The sequence below is a fragment of the Panulirus ornatus genome, chromosome 65, assembly GCF_036320965.1.
Source record: "Panulirus ornatus isolate Po-2019 chromosome 65, ASM3632096v1, whole genome shotgun sequence".
Taxonomy (NCBI): Eukaryota; Metazoa; Arthropoda; class Malacostraca; order Decapoda; family Palinuridae; genus Panulirus; species Panulirus ornatus.
Genome location: NC_092288.1, coordinates 2,207,117 through 2,223,604, shown reverse-complemented (window position 1 = coordinate 2,223,604; position 16,488 = coordinate 2,207,117). Strand labels below are relative to the sequence as shown.

At 44.6% G+C, this 16,488-nt stretch overlaps 1 protein-coding gene across 3 annotated transcripts in view; it reads right to left on the bottom strand.

Moving 5' to 3' along the window:
- LOC139746416 (uncharacterized) overlaps window positions 1-13,869 on the bottom strand; it is a 349,146-nt gene extending 335,277 nt beyond the window's left edge. For all 3 annotated transcript variants that reach the window (XM_071657635.1, XM_071657634.1, XM_071657636.1), the window contains exon 1: window positions 12,785-13,869. In XM_071657635.1, the coding sequence (XP_071513736.1) occupies window positions 12,785-13,179 (395 nt within the window). In that variant the 5' untranslated portion in view covers window positions 13,180-13,869. The remainder of the gene's footprint in view (window positions 1-12,784) is intronic.
- Between the last annotated feature and the right edge of the window lie 2,619 nt (window positions 13,870-16,488).

Sequence of the window (16,488 nt, the reverse complement as noted above, 5' to 3'; positions counted from 1 at the left end):
TCATTATAAAAGCAATGTTGGGGAATAACTCATGTTCATTATAGAAGCGGTGTTAGGGAATAAGTCACGTTCATAATGAGTTGAAAGAACATTTAAGACTGAAATCATTTATAGACAGTACAGCATACGTCAGGGGGTACTAAATGGATAACAGTATTTTAGTATTGAGCTCAAGAAGCGATGATACAGTAGGGGGGGTTGTGTATTTTACTGGGCAGGGTTGACTTCTGTCACTGGGCAGGATTGTGCTCACTTGTTTTGTTGGTGACTATACTCCACAGAAATACTTAGTTGTGCCTCTTATTTATGTACTGAACATTTTCATCATAGTTTTCCTACTGCTGTAGTGAAAGTTGTCATTATCATACTAGTCATTACCTGGATCGACGCGCTCTGCTATCCTTTTCATGTGTTCCTTCAGTTCTAATCTCTCACTGATGACCCATGCCTGGATCTTCAGACGTTTGTTTCACTTTCAATCTCTCTTCCTATTGGTAGGTTTCTAATCTCCCACCAAAATATCGTTAATAGTTAATATGCTCAAAATTATCATTGCAAACAATCATATATATTTATATATGTTTACAGAGATTTATGAACAGAGACACACAAGAAAAGAAAAGAATGCATGTCGGTCGGTGCACAGACAGCTGCTCCCATTCTCCTGCAGATTAATGGTTAATAATCCGAGTCATTTACAGGCTCCTGAAACGGGTCTTTCCGTTCAGGCTGTATTTCACCTTTTTTTTCCGTTCACTTCACTGCCAACGTTCGTGTTTACGCCTGTCATAGGTCCGCTTAGGTGCTATGTTAGGTGCAGTTCGGTGGCCAGGCGTAAGTAAACCCTCACAGTGCCTGATGATGTCCTCACAGGAACACCTGAGGCACAGGTCGTTATCCTTAAGACAGGTGTGCCACATTATGTGACTGATCCTGTTATAGGCACCCAGGAAGCACCTAGCCTCATCGTCTGTTAAGTTTAATGGGACAGGTCCTATCAGAACGATTTTTCTCAGTCCGTCAATACTCGACCTGGGAGGTGACGGGAGAACCCTTATCTTAGGGGGAGGACGAGGCTGCGCTGGAATCTCTGGCTGGAGTGGTGGCATAGGTGGCGCAGGAGGTGGAACGGTTGGGCCAAAAGGCACAGCAAGGACGATGCCTGGAGCAGGAGTCGCGGGTACACCGCTCGGAAAAGGAGAAGCTGGCGAAACGGATGTTTCTGTAGGCGCAGGTGACCCAGTGATAGCTTCCCACCTGTTCACAAGATCATCGAAACCTCGTGGAGGACCAGATGATCGGACAGGTGGAGTGAGTGGAATAAGAGGAGCGGGAGGGGGAGGAGGAGCAGGTGGAATGACTGGCCCAGAAGGTACAGGTGGGACAGATGTATCGACTGGGGCAGGTGGTTCAGGTGGGGCAGATGTATCGACTGGGGCAGGTGGTTCAGGTGGGACAGATGTATCGACTGGGGCAGGTGGTTCAGGTGGGGCAGATGTATCGACTGGGGCAGGTGGTTCAGGAGGGGCAGATGTACTGACTGGGGCAGGGGGTTCAGGTGGGACAGGAGGCGGAGATGGAACTGCTAGGGAAGGAGGCGCAAGTGAGACGTTTAGGGCAGGCTGCACAGATGGAACTGCTGGGGCAGGATGCGCAGGTTGAAACTGTCGAGCACTAATGGCTTCCCACTTCCTCAACAAGGAACGGAAATCGTTCGATGGTAATCCATCTGGGGCCGTAAGCGTAGGTTGAACTAAGGCCGGGTCATAAGGCGCAGGTTGAACTGAGGCCGGGTCATAAGGCGCAGGTTGAACTGAGGCCGGGTCATAAGGCGCACGTTGAACTGAGGCCGGGTCACAAGGTGCAGGTTGAACTAAGACCGGGTCATAAGACGCCTTTTGAATTAAGTCATAAAGCGCCTGTTGAAGTAAGGCCGGGTCATAAGGAACCCGTTGAACTAAGGCCGGGTCATAAGGCGCAGGTTGAAGAAAAAAGGCCTGGTTAGAAGGCGCAGGGGCAACTGGGAACGCCGGAATAGGCGCAGGATGAACTACAAATCTCAGGTTAGGAGGCGCAGGAGTACCTGAGAAGGCTGGGTCATGCAAAGGTGCAGCCCCTGAGAAAGCCGGGTTCTGAGGAACGGCTGAGGGAGGAGGTGCGGGTGGAACGTCTGTGGCAGGGTCTTCAGAAGCATTGCCTATCTTTTTGGAGACAGGCTTAAACCGCACGTGCTTTACATCCTTCAGAGGGTCACGTTTCTCGCGCCACATGGTTAGAGATGCTTCTATCACGATGAGCTCGCCATTCACCATAACGGTACGCTTAGCGGTCACATAAGACTCCCGATTAATGCAAGAATCGCGCAACCTGGTCTCTTTTTGGGTAGAATTTAAGAGGGTCACGGTGTCTTCCTGGTCTTTTGGGAGTGGTATCCTTGCGTCGTGGCGGCACTTCTGTAGTGGCTTTAGACAGGGAAATAGGCGCTTCAGGTAACTGCGTTTGCAATCAGGGCAGCGCGAGGGACTACTGCACTCATCCTTCTGTCTTACGTGAAGTGTGTCGTCTAACCACACATCAATGGAAAGGTCTATCGGAATGTTCCAGTTTTCACGCAGTTCATAGGAGAGATGGCCATTGTACAGTATGGACTTGCACATGGGGTCAAACTCCTTGTTCGGCGGATGTCCCCGTGCAGGCCCGTCGTCCCTCTTCTGGACCCTGTGGTGACGTAGGCCGTCCACGTCTTGCCTCTGGTCGGAGCTGGAGACGAGCGACAATAACCACTCACTGAGACGCTGGAACGTGCGCTGAGTGCTGCCCGTCGTGGTCTCCCTTGCTTGGCTCACAAAAGTCCCTGAAGCCTCAGAGCTCTTGCTCGAAGCAGAGAATAACCAGTCGAAAGACCGCCGTAAGAGACGCCAGTACCACGGAGTCTCATCGCAGACAGGAGAACCGCTGCTTGCACGAGACTGCCCTATGGTGGGATTAGGGTGCATCATGCTGTTCATAATTATTGAAAATTAAAGGTGTTATCAAGCGATAAATGACGCCCACCTCCGATTGGATGAAATATCATTTGCAAAAGACGGATGTACGAGAGGCGAAAGTTTTAAGCTCCAGTACCGCCACCGCCACCTACCAGAGCAACCCTGGCGCAAGAAAAGTGTCAAGGATTGGATCTGACCGTAGTCAAGATGGACGAAGAGAAGGAACTATTAGGAAGCAACACGTGTGATAAAAGGAAGGTAAACAGGGGCATCTGGTGGTAGTGGGGGTTCTTAACGGTGCTAAGATTGAAGATAAGGGTATTGTGAAGATGAAGGTGTAGAAGAGTATAATGAACTAAGTGATGATAGGGGTATAGTGAAGATGTTGCAGAAAAAGACATAGTGAACTTAGATTGAAGATAAGGGTATTGTGAAGATGAAGGTGTAGAAGAGTATAATGAACTTAGTGATGATAGGGGTATAGTGAAGATGTTGCAGAAAAAGACATAGTGAACTTAGATTGAAGATAAGGGTATTGTGAAGATGAAGGTGTAGAAGAGTATAATGAACTAAGTGATGATAGGGGTATAGTGAAGATGTTGCAGAAAGACATAGTGAACTTAGATTGAAGATAAGGGTATTGTGAAGATGAAGGTGTAGAAGAGTATAATGAACTAAGTGATGATAGGGGTATAGTAAAGATGTTGCAGAAAAAGACATAGTGAACTTAGATTGAAGATAAGGGTATTATGAAGATGAAGGTGTAGAAGAGTATAATGAACTAAGTGATGATAGGGGTATAGTGAAGATGTTGCAGAAAAAGACATAGTGAACTTAGATTGAAGATAAGGGTATTGTGAAGATGAAGGTGTAGAAGAGTATAATGAACTAAGTGATGATAGGGGTATAGTGAAGATGTTGCAGAAAAAGACATAGTGAACTTAGATTGAAGATAAGGGTATTGTGAAGATGAAGGTGTAGAAGAGTATAATGAACTAAGTGATGATAGGGGTATAGTAAAGATGTTGCAGAAAAAGACATAGTGAACTTAGATTGAAGATAAGGGTATTGTGAAAATTAATGAGTAGCGAAAAGTAGAGTAAATCTAGCAATGATAATGGTATTGTGAAAATGAATGTATAGTAAAAGGTATAGTGAAGATGAATATATAGGGAAAGGTATAGTGAACCTATGTGAAGATATGGGTGTAGTGAAGATGAAAGTATAGTGAAAAGTAGAGTGATCCTAGCTTGGTGAAGATAAAGGTACTGTGAACGTGAATGTGTAGTGAAAAGTGAAGTGAACCTAGATAAGTGATGATGAGAGTAACGTGAAGACGAAGGTGTAGTGATGGCTACAGTGAACATAGCTTGATGAAAATAAGGTTCTGTGAAGATGAGAATGTAGTGAAGAGTAGAGTGAATCTCGCTGAGTGAACATAAAGGTGCTGTAAAGATGATAATGAGCCTAGCTTGGTGAAGATAAGGGTATAGTGAAGATAAAAATGTAGAGAAGATTATAGTGAACAGAGCTAAGTGAAGCTAAGTGTATTATGATAAAGGTGCAGTGAAGAGTATAGTGATCCTAGCTTGGTGAAGCTAAAGGGTACAGTAAAGATGAGAATCTAGTGAATAGCAGACATAGCTTAGTGAAGATGAGGGTGCAGTGAGGAGTATAGTGAAATTAGCTCAGTGAAGGTATGGGTATTGTGAAGATGAGGGTGTAGTAAAGATTATAGTAAACACGAAATGAATCTAGAAAAATGAAAATAGGGATATAATGGAGAAAAGTTTGCAGTAAAGTTTAGTGAATAAGAGTATAGTGTATGTACCAGGATCAAATGCAGGTTCAAAGTCTGTCCTGAAGGAAGAGAAGTACAGTGATCACAACATGATCCCAGCGAGGTAAGTTCCAAGATCGGCCAAAGGAGACAGCACAATATAGCTCAGGCATGGACCACCTTCTCTGAATCCAGGCAACAGAACTTGAAATGCAAAAAATTATCAGACAAATTTCTTTCGTATAGTTTGGAGCGTTGATGCCATCATCGTTGACCTGGAGCTCCAAGTCATTGCTAAATCCGTCAGTGCGTAATACAACATGTAGCACTAACATATATATATATATATATATATATATATATATATATATATATATATATATATATATATATATATATATATATATAACATTATTAAGTCAGTTCTAACTAGGACTGTGCTCTGAACAATGATCTTTTGAGGGGAAAGTTTGGGGTTGATATCAAAGATGTTAATTTCTAAGGAGAAGGATAGTGCAGTTGTTGTCTATCGTGGCAGAGTTCATGAATACCATACCTTCTGAACCCAGTGGTAGTCATAGTAGTAACCCATCTGGAGGGATGTCTCCCAGTGAAAAAAAAGGTCTGAAAGGCTTATTTACGTGGGTTGGGATGACTGCCTGAACGTGCCCATCCCATTAAGACTGAAGGCGATAATTCTGTCTCTGATACCGCAAAGACCGACCACGGTCTTAAGGTTCAGTATCCTTGCTGTAATGTCGTCGATAAGAATGATTCTGATAACCACATTCTGCATTTTCTCAACCCTTCTAAGTCTTCTATCGGGCGTTAAAGCAAGGCTGCTTATCCACAAAGAACGGAGCTTAGGTAAGTCATGCCAAAGTCACCGGAAAAGCCGAGTATTGTCCTGCGCTGTATCGACAAGGAACATGTAACCCTTTTTCATTCGGTTCTTCACCTCCCTGCCTTACGGAGGGTGAATCAGGAACTAAACCTTCGAGGAAAAGTCGTCGTTTTGCTCTTTCCTCTGTTCCTGCTTTAAGAAAGTGATGGTACTGGAGGGGAAGATTTCAGCACCCTCATTCTTGCACTTTTCAGTCGGCTTCTTCGACACGTAGGAGATACGCAGGAGTGTTCTTTACCTAAACTCCCAAGAGAGAAATATTCATCCATGTTGCCTTTTACGGTGATGTCAGGAGCAGTCGATGTATGTAAGGAATTTACCATGGGGTCTGGTGGTGATGTGGTGATGTCAGAAGTCGCTGTAGTAAGGACTTCAGTCCGGGGTCTGATATTAGACCAGAGACCAACTGACATCAATTTAGGCTGAAGTCACATGTCAGGAACTACACTCACGAGTCTAGGATCAGACCTCCTGACGTCAGTTATGAGTGAAGTCAAACATTATATTGAGACTTCATTTATAATCCTGTATGACTAATCGAGTAGTATACATCACTTTCATGTATCTGTATCCGATACATATATACCGATGTCATATACATGATAGAACATCCAGTAAGACCTCCAATTTCTCGATACTCGAAGTCCATTTCGATGCTCTCGGCCAAATTGACTTCCTTTACACTAACGTACACTCATTCATTCACACTCATTATTGTGAATCTTACTTTGATTCGCATCTCACGGACTTTACACACTATGTTTCATTGTCTCCGAAATCATTCATTTTACATCCTTCTTATTGCAAGTTATTTACGTTATCAGTGTAGAAGAAAAATGAAATAGATAAAGAAGGAAGAGAAGACACGAAGATCGCCTCAGACTCACTCCTAACAACCCTATTTCCTGGCGTTGTCTTGGCCACCAGGAGGCTCGTTAGCACTAACTAAACGAACTAAACTTAAATGATAACTTTCAGACTACCTACGACTCAGTTCCGTCAGCGGGGGATCTGAAGTTACGACCCTTGACCACGACGGTACGACCCTTGACCACGACGGTTCGACCCTTGACCACGACAGTACGAGCCTTGAGCACGACGGTTCGACCCTTGAGCACGACAGTACGAGCCTTGAGAACGACGGTTCGACCCTTGAGCACGACAGTACGAGCCTTGAGTATGAGGGATGTAAGGGGACCGCCATGCAAGGCGGACACCGAGTGAGGGGACAATGTAAGGGATACTGCATCATCGTCAGTGGACGTAGAGGAACAAGAGTCTTTTCGTGAATCTCTTCGATCTAGAAGCAGCTCATCAGTTCCTTGTAAGTGCGAGAACTGCGTCCTGGAAGCAGCAGGATGGCGGCCTGTGGTATCGTCAGAGGTATTAACACATTCTATGCAGTGCGCTTAGTTATGTGTTGTTGTTCCACTGTCCACCAAGCAAAATGGGCAGGTGGTTGGCTACGTTCCCCAGATTTCAGGCCTATCAACTGCCAGGGTCATTAAGGCCGTCAACGTCAAGTTATGATCGAACAATTCGTAAGTTATATACGACTCTCAAAGCAAAATATCATCAACCATTTACCTAGATGTATTTATTCAGATTAGCAGACTTACAGACACTGAAATAGATCACATACTCTTCTGTCTACAATCGCCTGAGGACTCCTATCTTTAGCTGTTCCTAGAGTTACTATAGGACCTTTTTCCATGAAATCCTGCAGCTCCAAGGCTGCGCTACGTGCAGCAGTATAGAAACACGTATACACTACAAAGTAGGTAAAAGCATTTGACTCTTATGAAGCATTCACTGTTCTCTATCTATAAATTTCGTTAGTAAATCAAATCTTAAAGTATATGACTATACATTGGAATGTGTCTAGATGACCATTTATACGTGCGACATAAAGAATGAGATAAAACAGTCAGTTATCAACTGTACCGGATCTAGAACAGATAAAACAGTCAGTTATCAACTGTACCGGATCTAGAAGAGAAAGGAAGATGGAAAATTATGAAACATTGTGATTAAATATAGATGTGCACTTTGCCGTGAGCAAGCCAGACCTACTTCAATTGATAAATAAGAAAGAAAAGGCAAATATTGGGATGTTAATTACGAGCACGGAAATGACCATGAAGTACCACAAGGAAGTAATTACTGGCTTCAAAAACGCAGACTTGCAAATGATGATAATATTGCCAAAAAAATCTACATTCATTGTTGATTTACGCACACATAAATTACTGTATAAATGTCACAGTTCTCTTGTGATTATTTCTGATATAAATGTGCACAATAATTGTCATTTCGGTTCCACTGAAATGATTGATTTTGAGGATTGTAAATCTGTCTTTAGCTTAATTAATTATTGGAGCTGTCCAAGTGGTCTTTAACAGTCCCTCCTGCACGACAGTACGACCCTCCTGCACGACGGTACGACCCTCCTGCACGACAGTACGACCCTCCTGCACGACAGTACGACCCTCCTGCACGACAGTACGACCCTCCTGCACGACAGTACGACCCTCCTGCGCAACAGTACGACTCTCCTGCACGACAGTACAACCCTCCTGCACGACGGTACGACCCTCCTGCACGACAGTACGACCCTCCTGCGCAACAGTACGACCCTCCTGCACGACAGTACAACCCTCCTGCACGACAGTACGACCCTCCTGCACGACAGTACGACCCTCCTGCGCAACAGTACGACCCTCCTGCACGACAGTACAACCCTCCTGTACGACAGTACGACCCTCCTGCACGACAGTACGACCCTCCTGCGCAACAGTACGACTCTCCTGCATGATGGCACGACCCTTAAGTCTGCAAGACAGAATCGTGTTAGAACAATGAGTAGGAGTGAGTGAAAGCCAAGTGTGTGGTTACGGAGAGGTTCGTGGGCGGATGACGACATGTTACGAACAGGGTGACGGATATATTAAGAAAAGCGTGACGGGAACTGTCCTCTAGGATGTGACGATGAGCTAAGGCTGTAACGTGTGGAGGTTGAGGGGCGTGTGTGACGTGTTACATTACACTGGGGGTTACGGACACTCAAGAGACGTTAATGCAGAGCCAAGAGGAATGTGACGGTTAGATACATGTGTCTTGCACAGCTGAGCAAGGTTAACTTCAGGAGAGATGATTACGTACTCTGGTGTGATATGTGTTTACATCCTCGCTGAAGGTTAATATATGATTACATCAAAATTCATGTAAATTACCAACGTATGTTTACACTCACTCACATTAGCTGACATTCATTTACGACAAAATACTTTCATTTACTTTCTTAGAATATACCACTCTGTAAACCGTTTAACTCACTCAAAAATACGCCTTTTAACAGCTATCTACTCAAGCGAAAACTCTTATGTAAAAGAGGTTTATTTTCCGTAATTATTCTCATTTACATCGGTTTACAGTAGCTTACCAAGGTGAAATTGAAGAAAGGCTCCGTCTCTGCATTATACTGCAGTAAACCGCTAACACTATTCACAAGATCAATGAAGAGGAGAGAGAGAGAGAGAGAGAGAGAGAGAGAGAGAGAGAGAGAGAGGAGAGAGAGAGAGAGAGAGAGAGAGAGAGAGAGAGAGAGAGAGAGAGAGAGAGAGAGAGAGAGACTTAAGAATCACTGTGTATTTGGAAAAAAAATGGAAGTTGTTCATGACATTAAGCATTTGGTGATCAGAGAACTCCAAATTGATGAAAACAAACAATAACTTTGAAAGTTGATTTACAAATGGTTGTTTAAAATAAGGCAGTGTATTGTTATTATTATCATCATTATTATTATTATCATTATCATTATCATTATTATTATTATTATTATTATCCTCATTATTATTATTATTATTATTATAATCATTATTATTATCATCATTATTATCATTATCATAATTATCATTATTATTATTACTATTATTATTACTATCATTATTTCTCTCTTTATTCTGTTCTATATCTATTCTGTTCCTTAGAGTTCGTCCCACATCTATCCTTCCTGATCTGGTCGTCCCACATCTATCCTTCCTGATCTGGTCGTCCCACATCTATCCTTCCTGATCTGGTCGTCCCACATCTCTCCTTCCTGATCTGGTCGTCCCACATCTATTCTTCCTGATCTGGTCGTCCCACATCTATCCTTCTTGATCTGGTCGTCCCACATCTATCCTTCCTGATCTGGTCGTCCCACATCTATCCTTCTTTTTCTAATGTTCCATCATCCTTCGTCTCTATGTATCTCTTGTGTTCCATCATTATTCGTCTTGTTTCCAATATCCGTTTCTTATCGTTCTCTTATCTCTAGCGAGCGTAGTATCGTCCGTCGTTTCATCATTCCTCATTCTTCATCCACTTCTCTGACTGATACTACCTCATCCTCCTCTTGTTCCACCTCAGTAAATATTTGACCTTCCCTATCTTGCTTCACTTACTCTCACCTAACCATCACTTATCTCTCCTCGCACTCCATACTCAGGCATCTCTCTGCTCCATTGCCATTTCATCTTTTCCTTTACTTTCTCTATTCTTCGCTCATTTCCCTTTCATTTTTCTTCTTCACGGTGTTTTTTTTTTTGCTTCTTCTTCTTCTTCTTCTTCTTCTTCTTCTTCTTCTTCTTCTTCTTCTTCCTCTACTTGTTTCTTTCTTTGCTTCCCGTGGTCAACTATGTCACCTAACACTTGGATGTTTTTAATGTTAAAGAGTACACACACACACACACACACACACACACACACACACACACACACACACACACACGTACAAACAAACACGCTCCCACTTGGACATGTTTGCTGATAATGACCAGGTCATGAGGGAAGCAAAGAGGGCGCAGGACTGCGTGCATCAGCCACCAAAGGACCCAGACACACTCCGGGCCTGGTCTGGGTCATGTGTGATGAACATCAAGATGAACAAATGTTAAGAAGAGATAACAGGACACCGCGAAGAACGCCTCGATGTGTCAACAAGCAGGGAATAAGTTGCATGACTTGATTTATGGTTGGGATCTGGGGTGGACATCGTCCCAAGCCTCCCGACGGAATCCCAATTATCAGAATCTGATTCAGTGACATGGTTAAGGAAATACTGAGGAAGCTCTCCATATCCTACGTTAGGCAGAAACTAAAATATGCGTCTGAAGTATGGCCGACATCTGATGTGCACTAGCACAAAGAACTAACAGAGAAGGTCCAGAGGAAGGCAACAAAATCTGTACAATAATCAGGATCGCTGAGTTACAGCATAAGGCTAGAGGCCTTAAAGTTGCCCACCATGGGAGACAGAGAGGTAAGGAGTTACTAACGTTACCAGTCATTAGTTTTTCGAAAGATGCAAGAGCGGAGCAGCCAGAGGATACGACATGAAATCAAGCAAGAAACTTGTTTGAAAAGATATAAAGTAGTTGTTTTGTAGCGTGATAACTAGATGAATGGAAGAGTTATGTGAGACAGTCAATGTGGACAGTACGTACATTTTAGAAATGCTGGATGATAGACAAAGTTCAGGAGAAATAGATAATCACGAAAAGGTGATTATACACACTTTCACAGCACTTAAGTTTCGCGCGCTTCATTCACCGCTAAAATTTTGACTGAGCAAAAGAAAAACAATAAACATGGCATTTGCTACTGTCGGCTAATTAAGGGATTTCAGGAGGGATTCGGGGCAGGGATTATCCCAGCTAATGCTACCGCTGGTAAATCCCGGTTGCTAATATTCTCGAGACACTTATGATGGAAAGGTTTTCTGGTGTCATTAAAGTAGGGGTCTCATGTCGTGTTGTGGTGTCATGAAGTTCAGGTGTCATGTGGTTGTGGTGTTGTAAGTGTCAACTCATTACGCTGTATTATAGGACGTGTCATGACACTGATGTTCAAACCAAAATGGTCCAGTCGTGACCCATACGTCACCTCGGACCCCGGACGAACACAAGGGTTCAACACAACCGGAAACACTTATGTGTGTTGTCTCGCTGCGCCAGGATCGCAACCATCCGTCGCCTGGGTCAAGTGGTTGTTGTGATGGAAAGTACACGGTACATTATACCGTATCACACTATCTAAAGTTTGCTCTACGAAGATAAGTCTAGGCTGGAAAGGAAAAGGAGAAATGCTCTAAGAAATCTTAAGAAAAATAGCTTAAATATCAAGGGCACTTACGTCTGTTGAACCTACTAGGGGGTGGAAATGCTAAAAACACCAGAATGATTTATCTTGACTTTTCCTCAGAGAATAATTGTAGTGTGTCCTCCAAGGCTTCAGACCAGCCAAGCTGTACAACACGTGCTGAAGTATGTATGACTGGCAGCAACAAACAGTCTGGAAAACCAACTGGCTTGAACAGGATAACCATCGTACGGTCAGGTGTGCGTGGTTGATGGGTGGGATGTAGATGAGTAGGATGTGTGTAGTAGGTGGGTGGGATGTTTGTGTGTGGTAATGTGTGTGGTGGTGTGTGTGTGTGTGTGTGTGTGATGGTGTGTGTGGTGGTGTGTGTGTGGTAGTTGTGTGTGGTGGTGTGTGTGTGTGTGGTGGTGTGTGTGTGTGTGTGTGTGTATAATGGTGTGTGTGGTGGTGTGTGTGTGGTAGTTGTGTGTGGTGGTGTGTGTGTGTGTGTGTGTGTGTAATGGTGTGTGTGGTGGTGTGTGTGTGGTAGTTGTGTGTGGTGGTGTGTGTGTGTGTGGTGGTGTGTGTGCGTGTGGTGGTGTGTGTGTGTGTGGTGGTGTGTGTGTGTGTGTGTGTGGTAGTGTGTGTGTGTGGTGGTGGTGTGTGTGGTGGTGTGTGTGGTGGTGGTGTGTGTGGTGTTGTGTGTGGTGGTGTGTGTGTGTGTGGTGTTATGTGTGGTGTTGTGTGTGGTGGTGTGTGTGTGTGGTGTTATGTGTGGTGTTATGTGTGGTGTTGTGTGTGGTGGTGTGTGTGGTGGTGTGTGTGGTGGCGGTGTGTGTGGTGTTGTGTGTGGTGGTGTGTGTGTGGTGTTATGTGTGGTGTTGTGTGTGGTGGTGGTGTGTGTGTGGTGGTGTGTGTGGTGGTGTGTGTGGTAGTGTGTGTGTGTGGTGGTGTGTGTGGTGTGGTATTCATGGCAGCAGAAAGGAGACTCACAGTGTTCGCATATCGCTGGTCTCGTGTACTCCGCCGCCCGGGGACTTGACAACGCCCGCCCCGCTGCTAGGGGCGGCGGAGGTGGGCGGCAGGTCCTTGATCTGGACGTTGTGGGGCGGCACATGGGGTGGCGCGCCATGGGTGGAGATCTGCACCTGGACGGGCGGCCGCGGAGTGGGTGGCGGCACCTGGACCGGTATGTGGGCGGGAGGCGGCTCCTGAAGGGGGATGGCGACGGGTCCATGTGGGTGGTGGGGCGGGTGGTGGTGCTCCTGTAGGTGGATGGGCGGCGTGGGTGTGTGGTGGGCGGCGAAGGAAGCTATAGGAGCGAGGGGCGGGAAGAGAGAGGTGATGATCTGGGCGTGCGGCTCCCCCACGGCACACGCCGTCATCATGGACCGGGCCGGCACGCCTATGGTGCTGCGGTGGTGGTGGGCGGCGGCGGCGGGGCGTGTGGCGGGCGTGTAGGCGGCGCGGGGGGCGGGGCCCGGACTCACAGCCAGCAGGAGGTGGGGCCGCAGGGGAGGACGTTCACGCCTATGGGTAGACGTGTTGACGGCAGGGTGGGCGTGGCCGGGAGGAAAGGTGGGCGGTGTGGGCGTGGCCGCGAGGGGGTGTGGGCGTGGGCGCGAGAAGTGAGGTAAGACAGCACTCCAGGTTGACAACACTTGCTTCGCTACGATGCTGAGCACATGAGATGGAACCACTTCAGACACTTAACATACACTTGAAAAGTGAACTTTAAAAAAGATTTGATGATAAAATACACAGATTTAGCACCAGGAGGAAGAAGAAGCACTCAATATACACTCACATATCAGTGAACACTGGAAGGCCAAGGATTGCGCTCACAGCCTTGAGATTCGCGACTCACAAACTGGATTCAACTTTTCTGCCAAAATGATTATACTGATTAGAAAAGACCTTCAGGTTTATTGCTTTATCGGACCCTGGATGGATTAGTTAATCACTTATTACTCAGGAATTATTTGATTATCATGAATCACCACTCACTCACTAACACAACTTTTCAAGGAACAAAACTTGACACATTCATGGAAGGAACACAGCTCTAGTCAGCAGCCGACCTGAAATCATAATGAGAGCATTATTCGTCCAGTATGAAGGAGAACTAGCAGAAACATATGATGCAAATGTGATCATTATGGGTGAGAGAGAGAGAGAGAGAGAGAGAGAGAGAGAGAGAGAGAGAGAGAGAGAGAGAGAGAGAGAGAGAGATGCATAACAATATGTTGTTCGCGTACAGAGTATAACAGAGACCTAGTGTGCAGTTGCTCTGCTTGTTATCGACACATAACGATAAGTAAGGAACATGAACACCGGCTCTAAGCTGACATGATCGTGTCGCAAGTAACTCATGACGTAAGTATAAGTAACTCATGACGTAAGTATAAGTAACTCATGACGTAAGTATTAGTAGCTCATGACGTAAACAAAATACTTAACATAATGAGACATATCAATCTGTTTCATAATTACTCCAACACTTCTTTATATGAAGGTCCCGTGTCACCAGGAACTCCTGAAGCGCATGACTACGCTACTTCCAGCTGCAGGAAAATGTGGTCTTCTTTGGAGTATGAAGTTATTTAGCCCCAATAAAGCTTACTTATTATCATTATCATTATCATTATATATATAATCATCCTTCAGCGCACGCTAAATTCCACCCTACTTCCGTCTGTCAACTAACCCGTGTGGACACGCTGCATGTCCACTAGCCGTGCATGGTTCATAACGACCGTACTATCCCTAGTCCCCACAACCACCTGTATATCATATATATACGTCAGTCTAGTTCATGACGTCATCACGACCCGACGACAGATTACATAGAGTAATGAAGAACCTCAGTACAATACAAGATCCTGATGTGCCATGTTTTGAAGTTCGAATAAAGAGCTCAGGAAGATCACTCTATGGAAGGTTCAACTCAACATGATGTATACAAGCAGGCATGCATGAGGGATAACCTGTGACCTACTGTCCTGACCTCGCTAACCTTGAGGTCATGCATCTTCATGACGGATGAAAAGGTCAGAGAGAAAAGTCTCAACTGGATCACCTTCATATTACATTAACAAAAGCTAATAAAAAAGATAAACAAATTATGGGTGTGACCAGTTGAATACACACACACACACACAACACACACACACACACACACTCACACACACACCTGCGCGGCTTCTGGTTAGCCTTAATGACCATGAGTCACACGACTGGGCCCGCATGGGTTCGAATACCGGCTGCGGCACTGAACATAAACACAAAGATCTATTAGAGAAAGTCTAGATGAGTGCAACCAAACTGGTACCTGAGTTATGATAGCTGAGCTACAGCAAGAGGTTATCGCTCTTGATTTGTTTCATAGCGTCATTAATAAACAGTTCTTGGAAGGATGTAGACACAGGACAACTAGAGGTTATTATAGGAAACTTAACAAGAAACTTGTTAGAAAAGAGAAAAATAAAAACTTTAATAGTGCAATATGAACAGATGATTGGAAAACAGTGAGCGAGGACACTGTGAATGATGATGTATACATGAGACAGAGACGTTATATGATAGTAGAAAATGTTTATGAAAAGGAAAACCAAGCGAGCGTACAACCCCGTCCCAACACAGCCCAAGAGATGGGCCCCAAGGGAGCGCACAACTCCCTCCTTGTACACCACTAATACATGACAACGTATTTCTGATCAAAAGTTTCAGACAACTCAATGTTTCATTTTTGCTTTAGACTGAGAACGAACTAAATTTGATAGATGAATTGATATACCAAAGTCAAAAAGACAAACCTACTTTGGTGGAATATCTAATATATTCCATATCTAATGATGTATCAATGTCTAGAGAACCAGACTGTATTCTTATACATTTGGTAATCTCATGTTTTCCATAAAAGTCTTTGTTAAGCTAGATGCGCACATTTTAGTCCTCAAAATCAGCCTTCGGTTGGAAGAACTTTAACCCAGCCTCAGGAAACCAAGATCACCGTAGCAAATACTCGTTGCTGTCATATCCTGGCAATCCAAATGTGTTTCCTTGATTATGTTCCGCTTTACGCCTTGGAAATAGAATTAATGGTACTTATGATGTTGGAGAAAATGGGTATTGTTAACCAATACATTTAGATACAAGTCTCTGTCGGAGGTTGAGCACGAAAGCTACATCCATCAGTCGGGGTTCGACACCTCAGCCGCCGGATATTTGACCAAGCTTCCTCGCAAGCAAAGAACTGAGGGTAAACACGACGCCAGGGAAAGACTTGCCTCACATCAAGCCCTCCGGACACAACACGTGAACCCAACTGTACCACACCCAAACACGGAAGACTCTAGCATCAGGAAGAGGAACACACTCTTGGGATCATCATCATATAATAATATAATATAATATAATATAATACAATATAATATAATATAACATGATATATACAATATATACAGAGCGGAATATTCCGAGTCTGTGAAAGCACTTGGCACAACTGTATCCTTTAATGCGTTTTTCTGAGACACTATCCATTGTTGAAGAACTGTTGTATATCTCACAACCCATAAACGCAGCAGTACAACCCTTACACACGACAGTGCAACCCTTAGGCATGATGACACAGCCCTAGGATATGCTGCCTTGGATTTTGAGCTAGCCCGTATAGGTCAGGTCAACGGCCAGGTCAG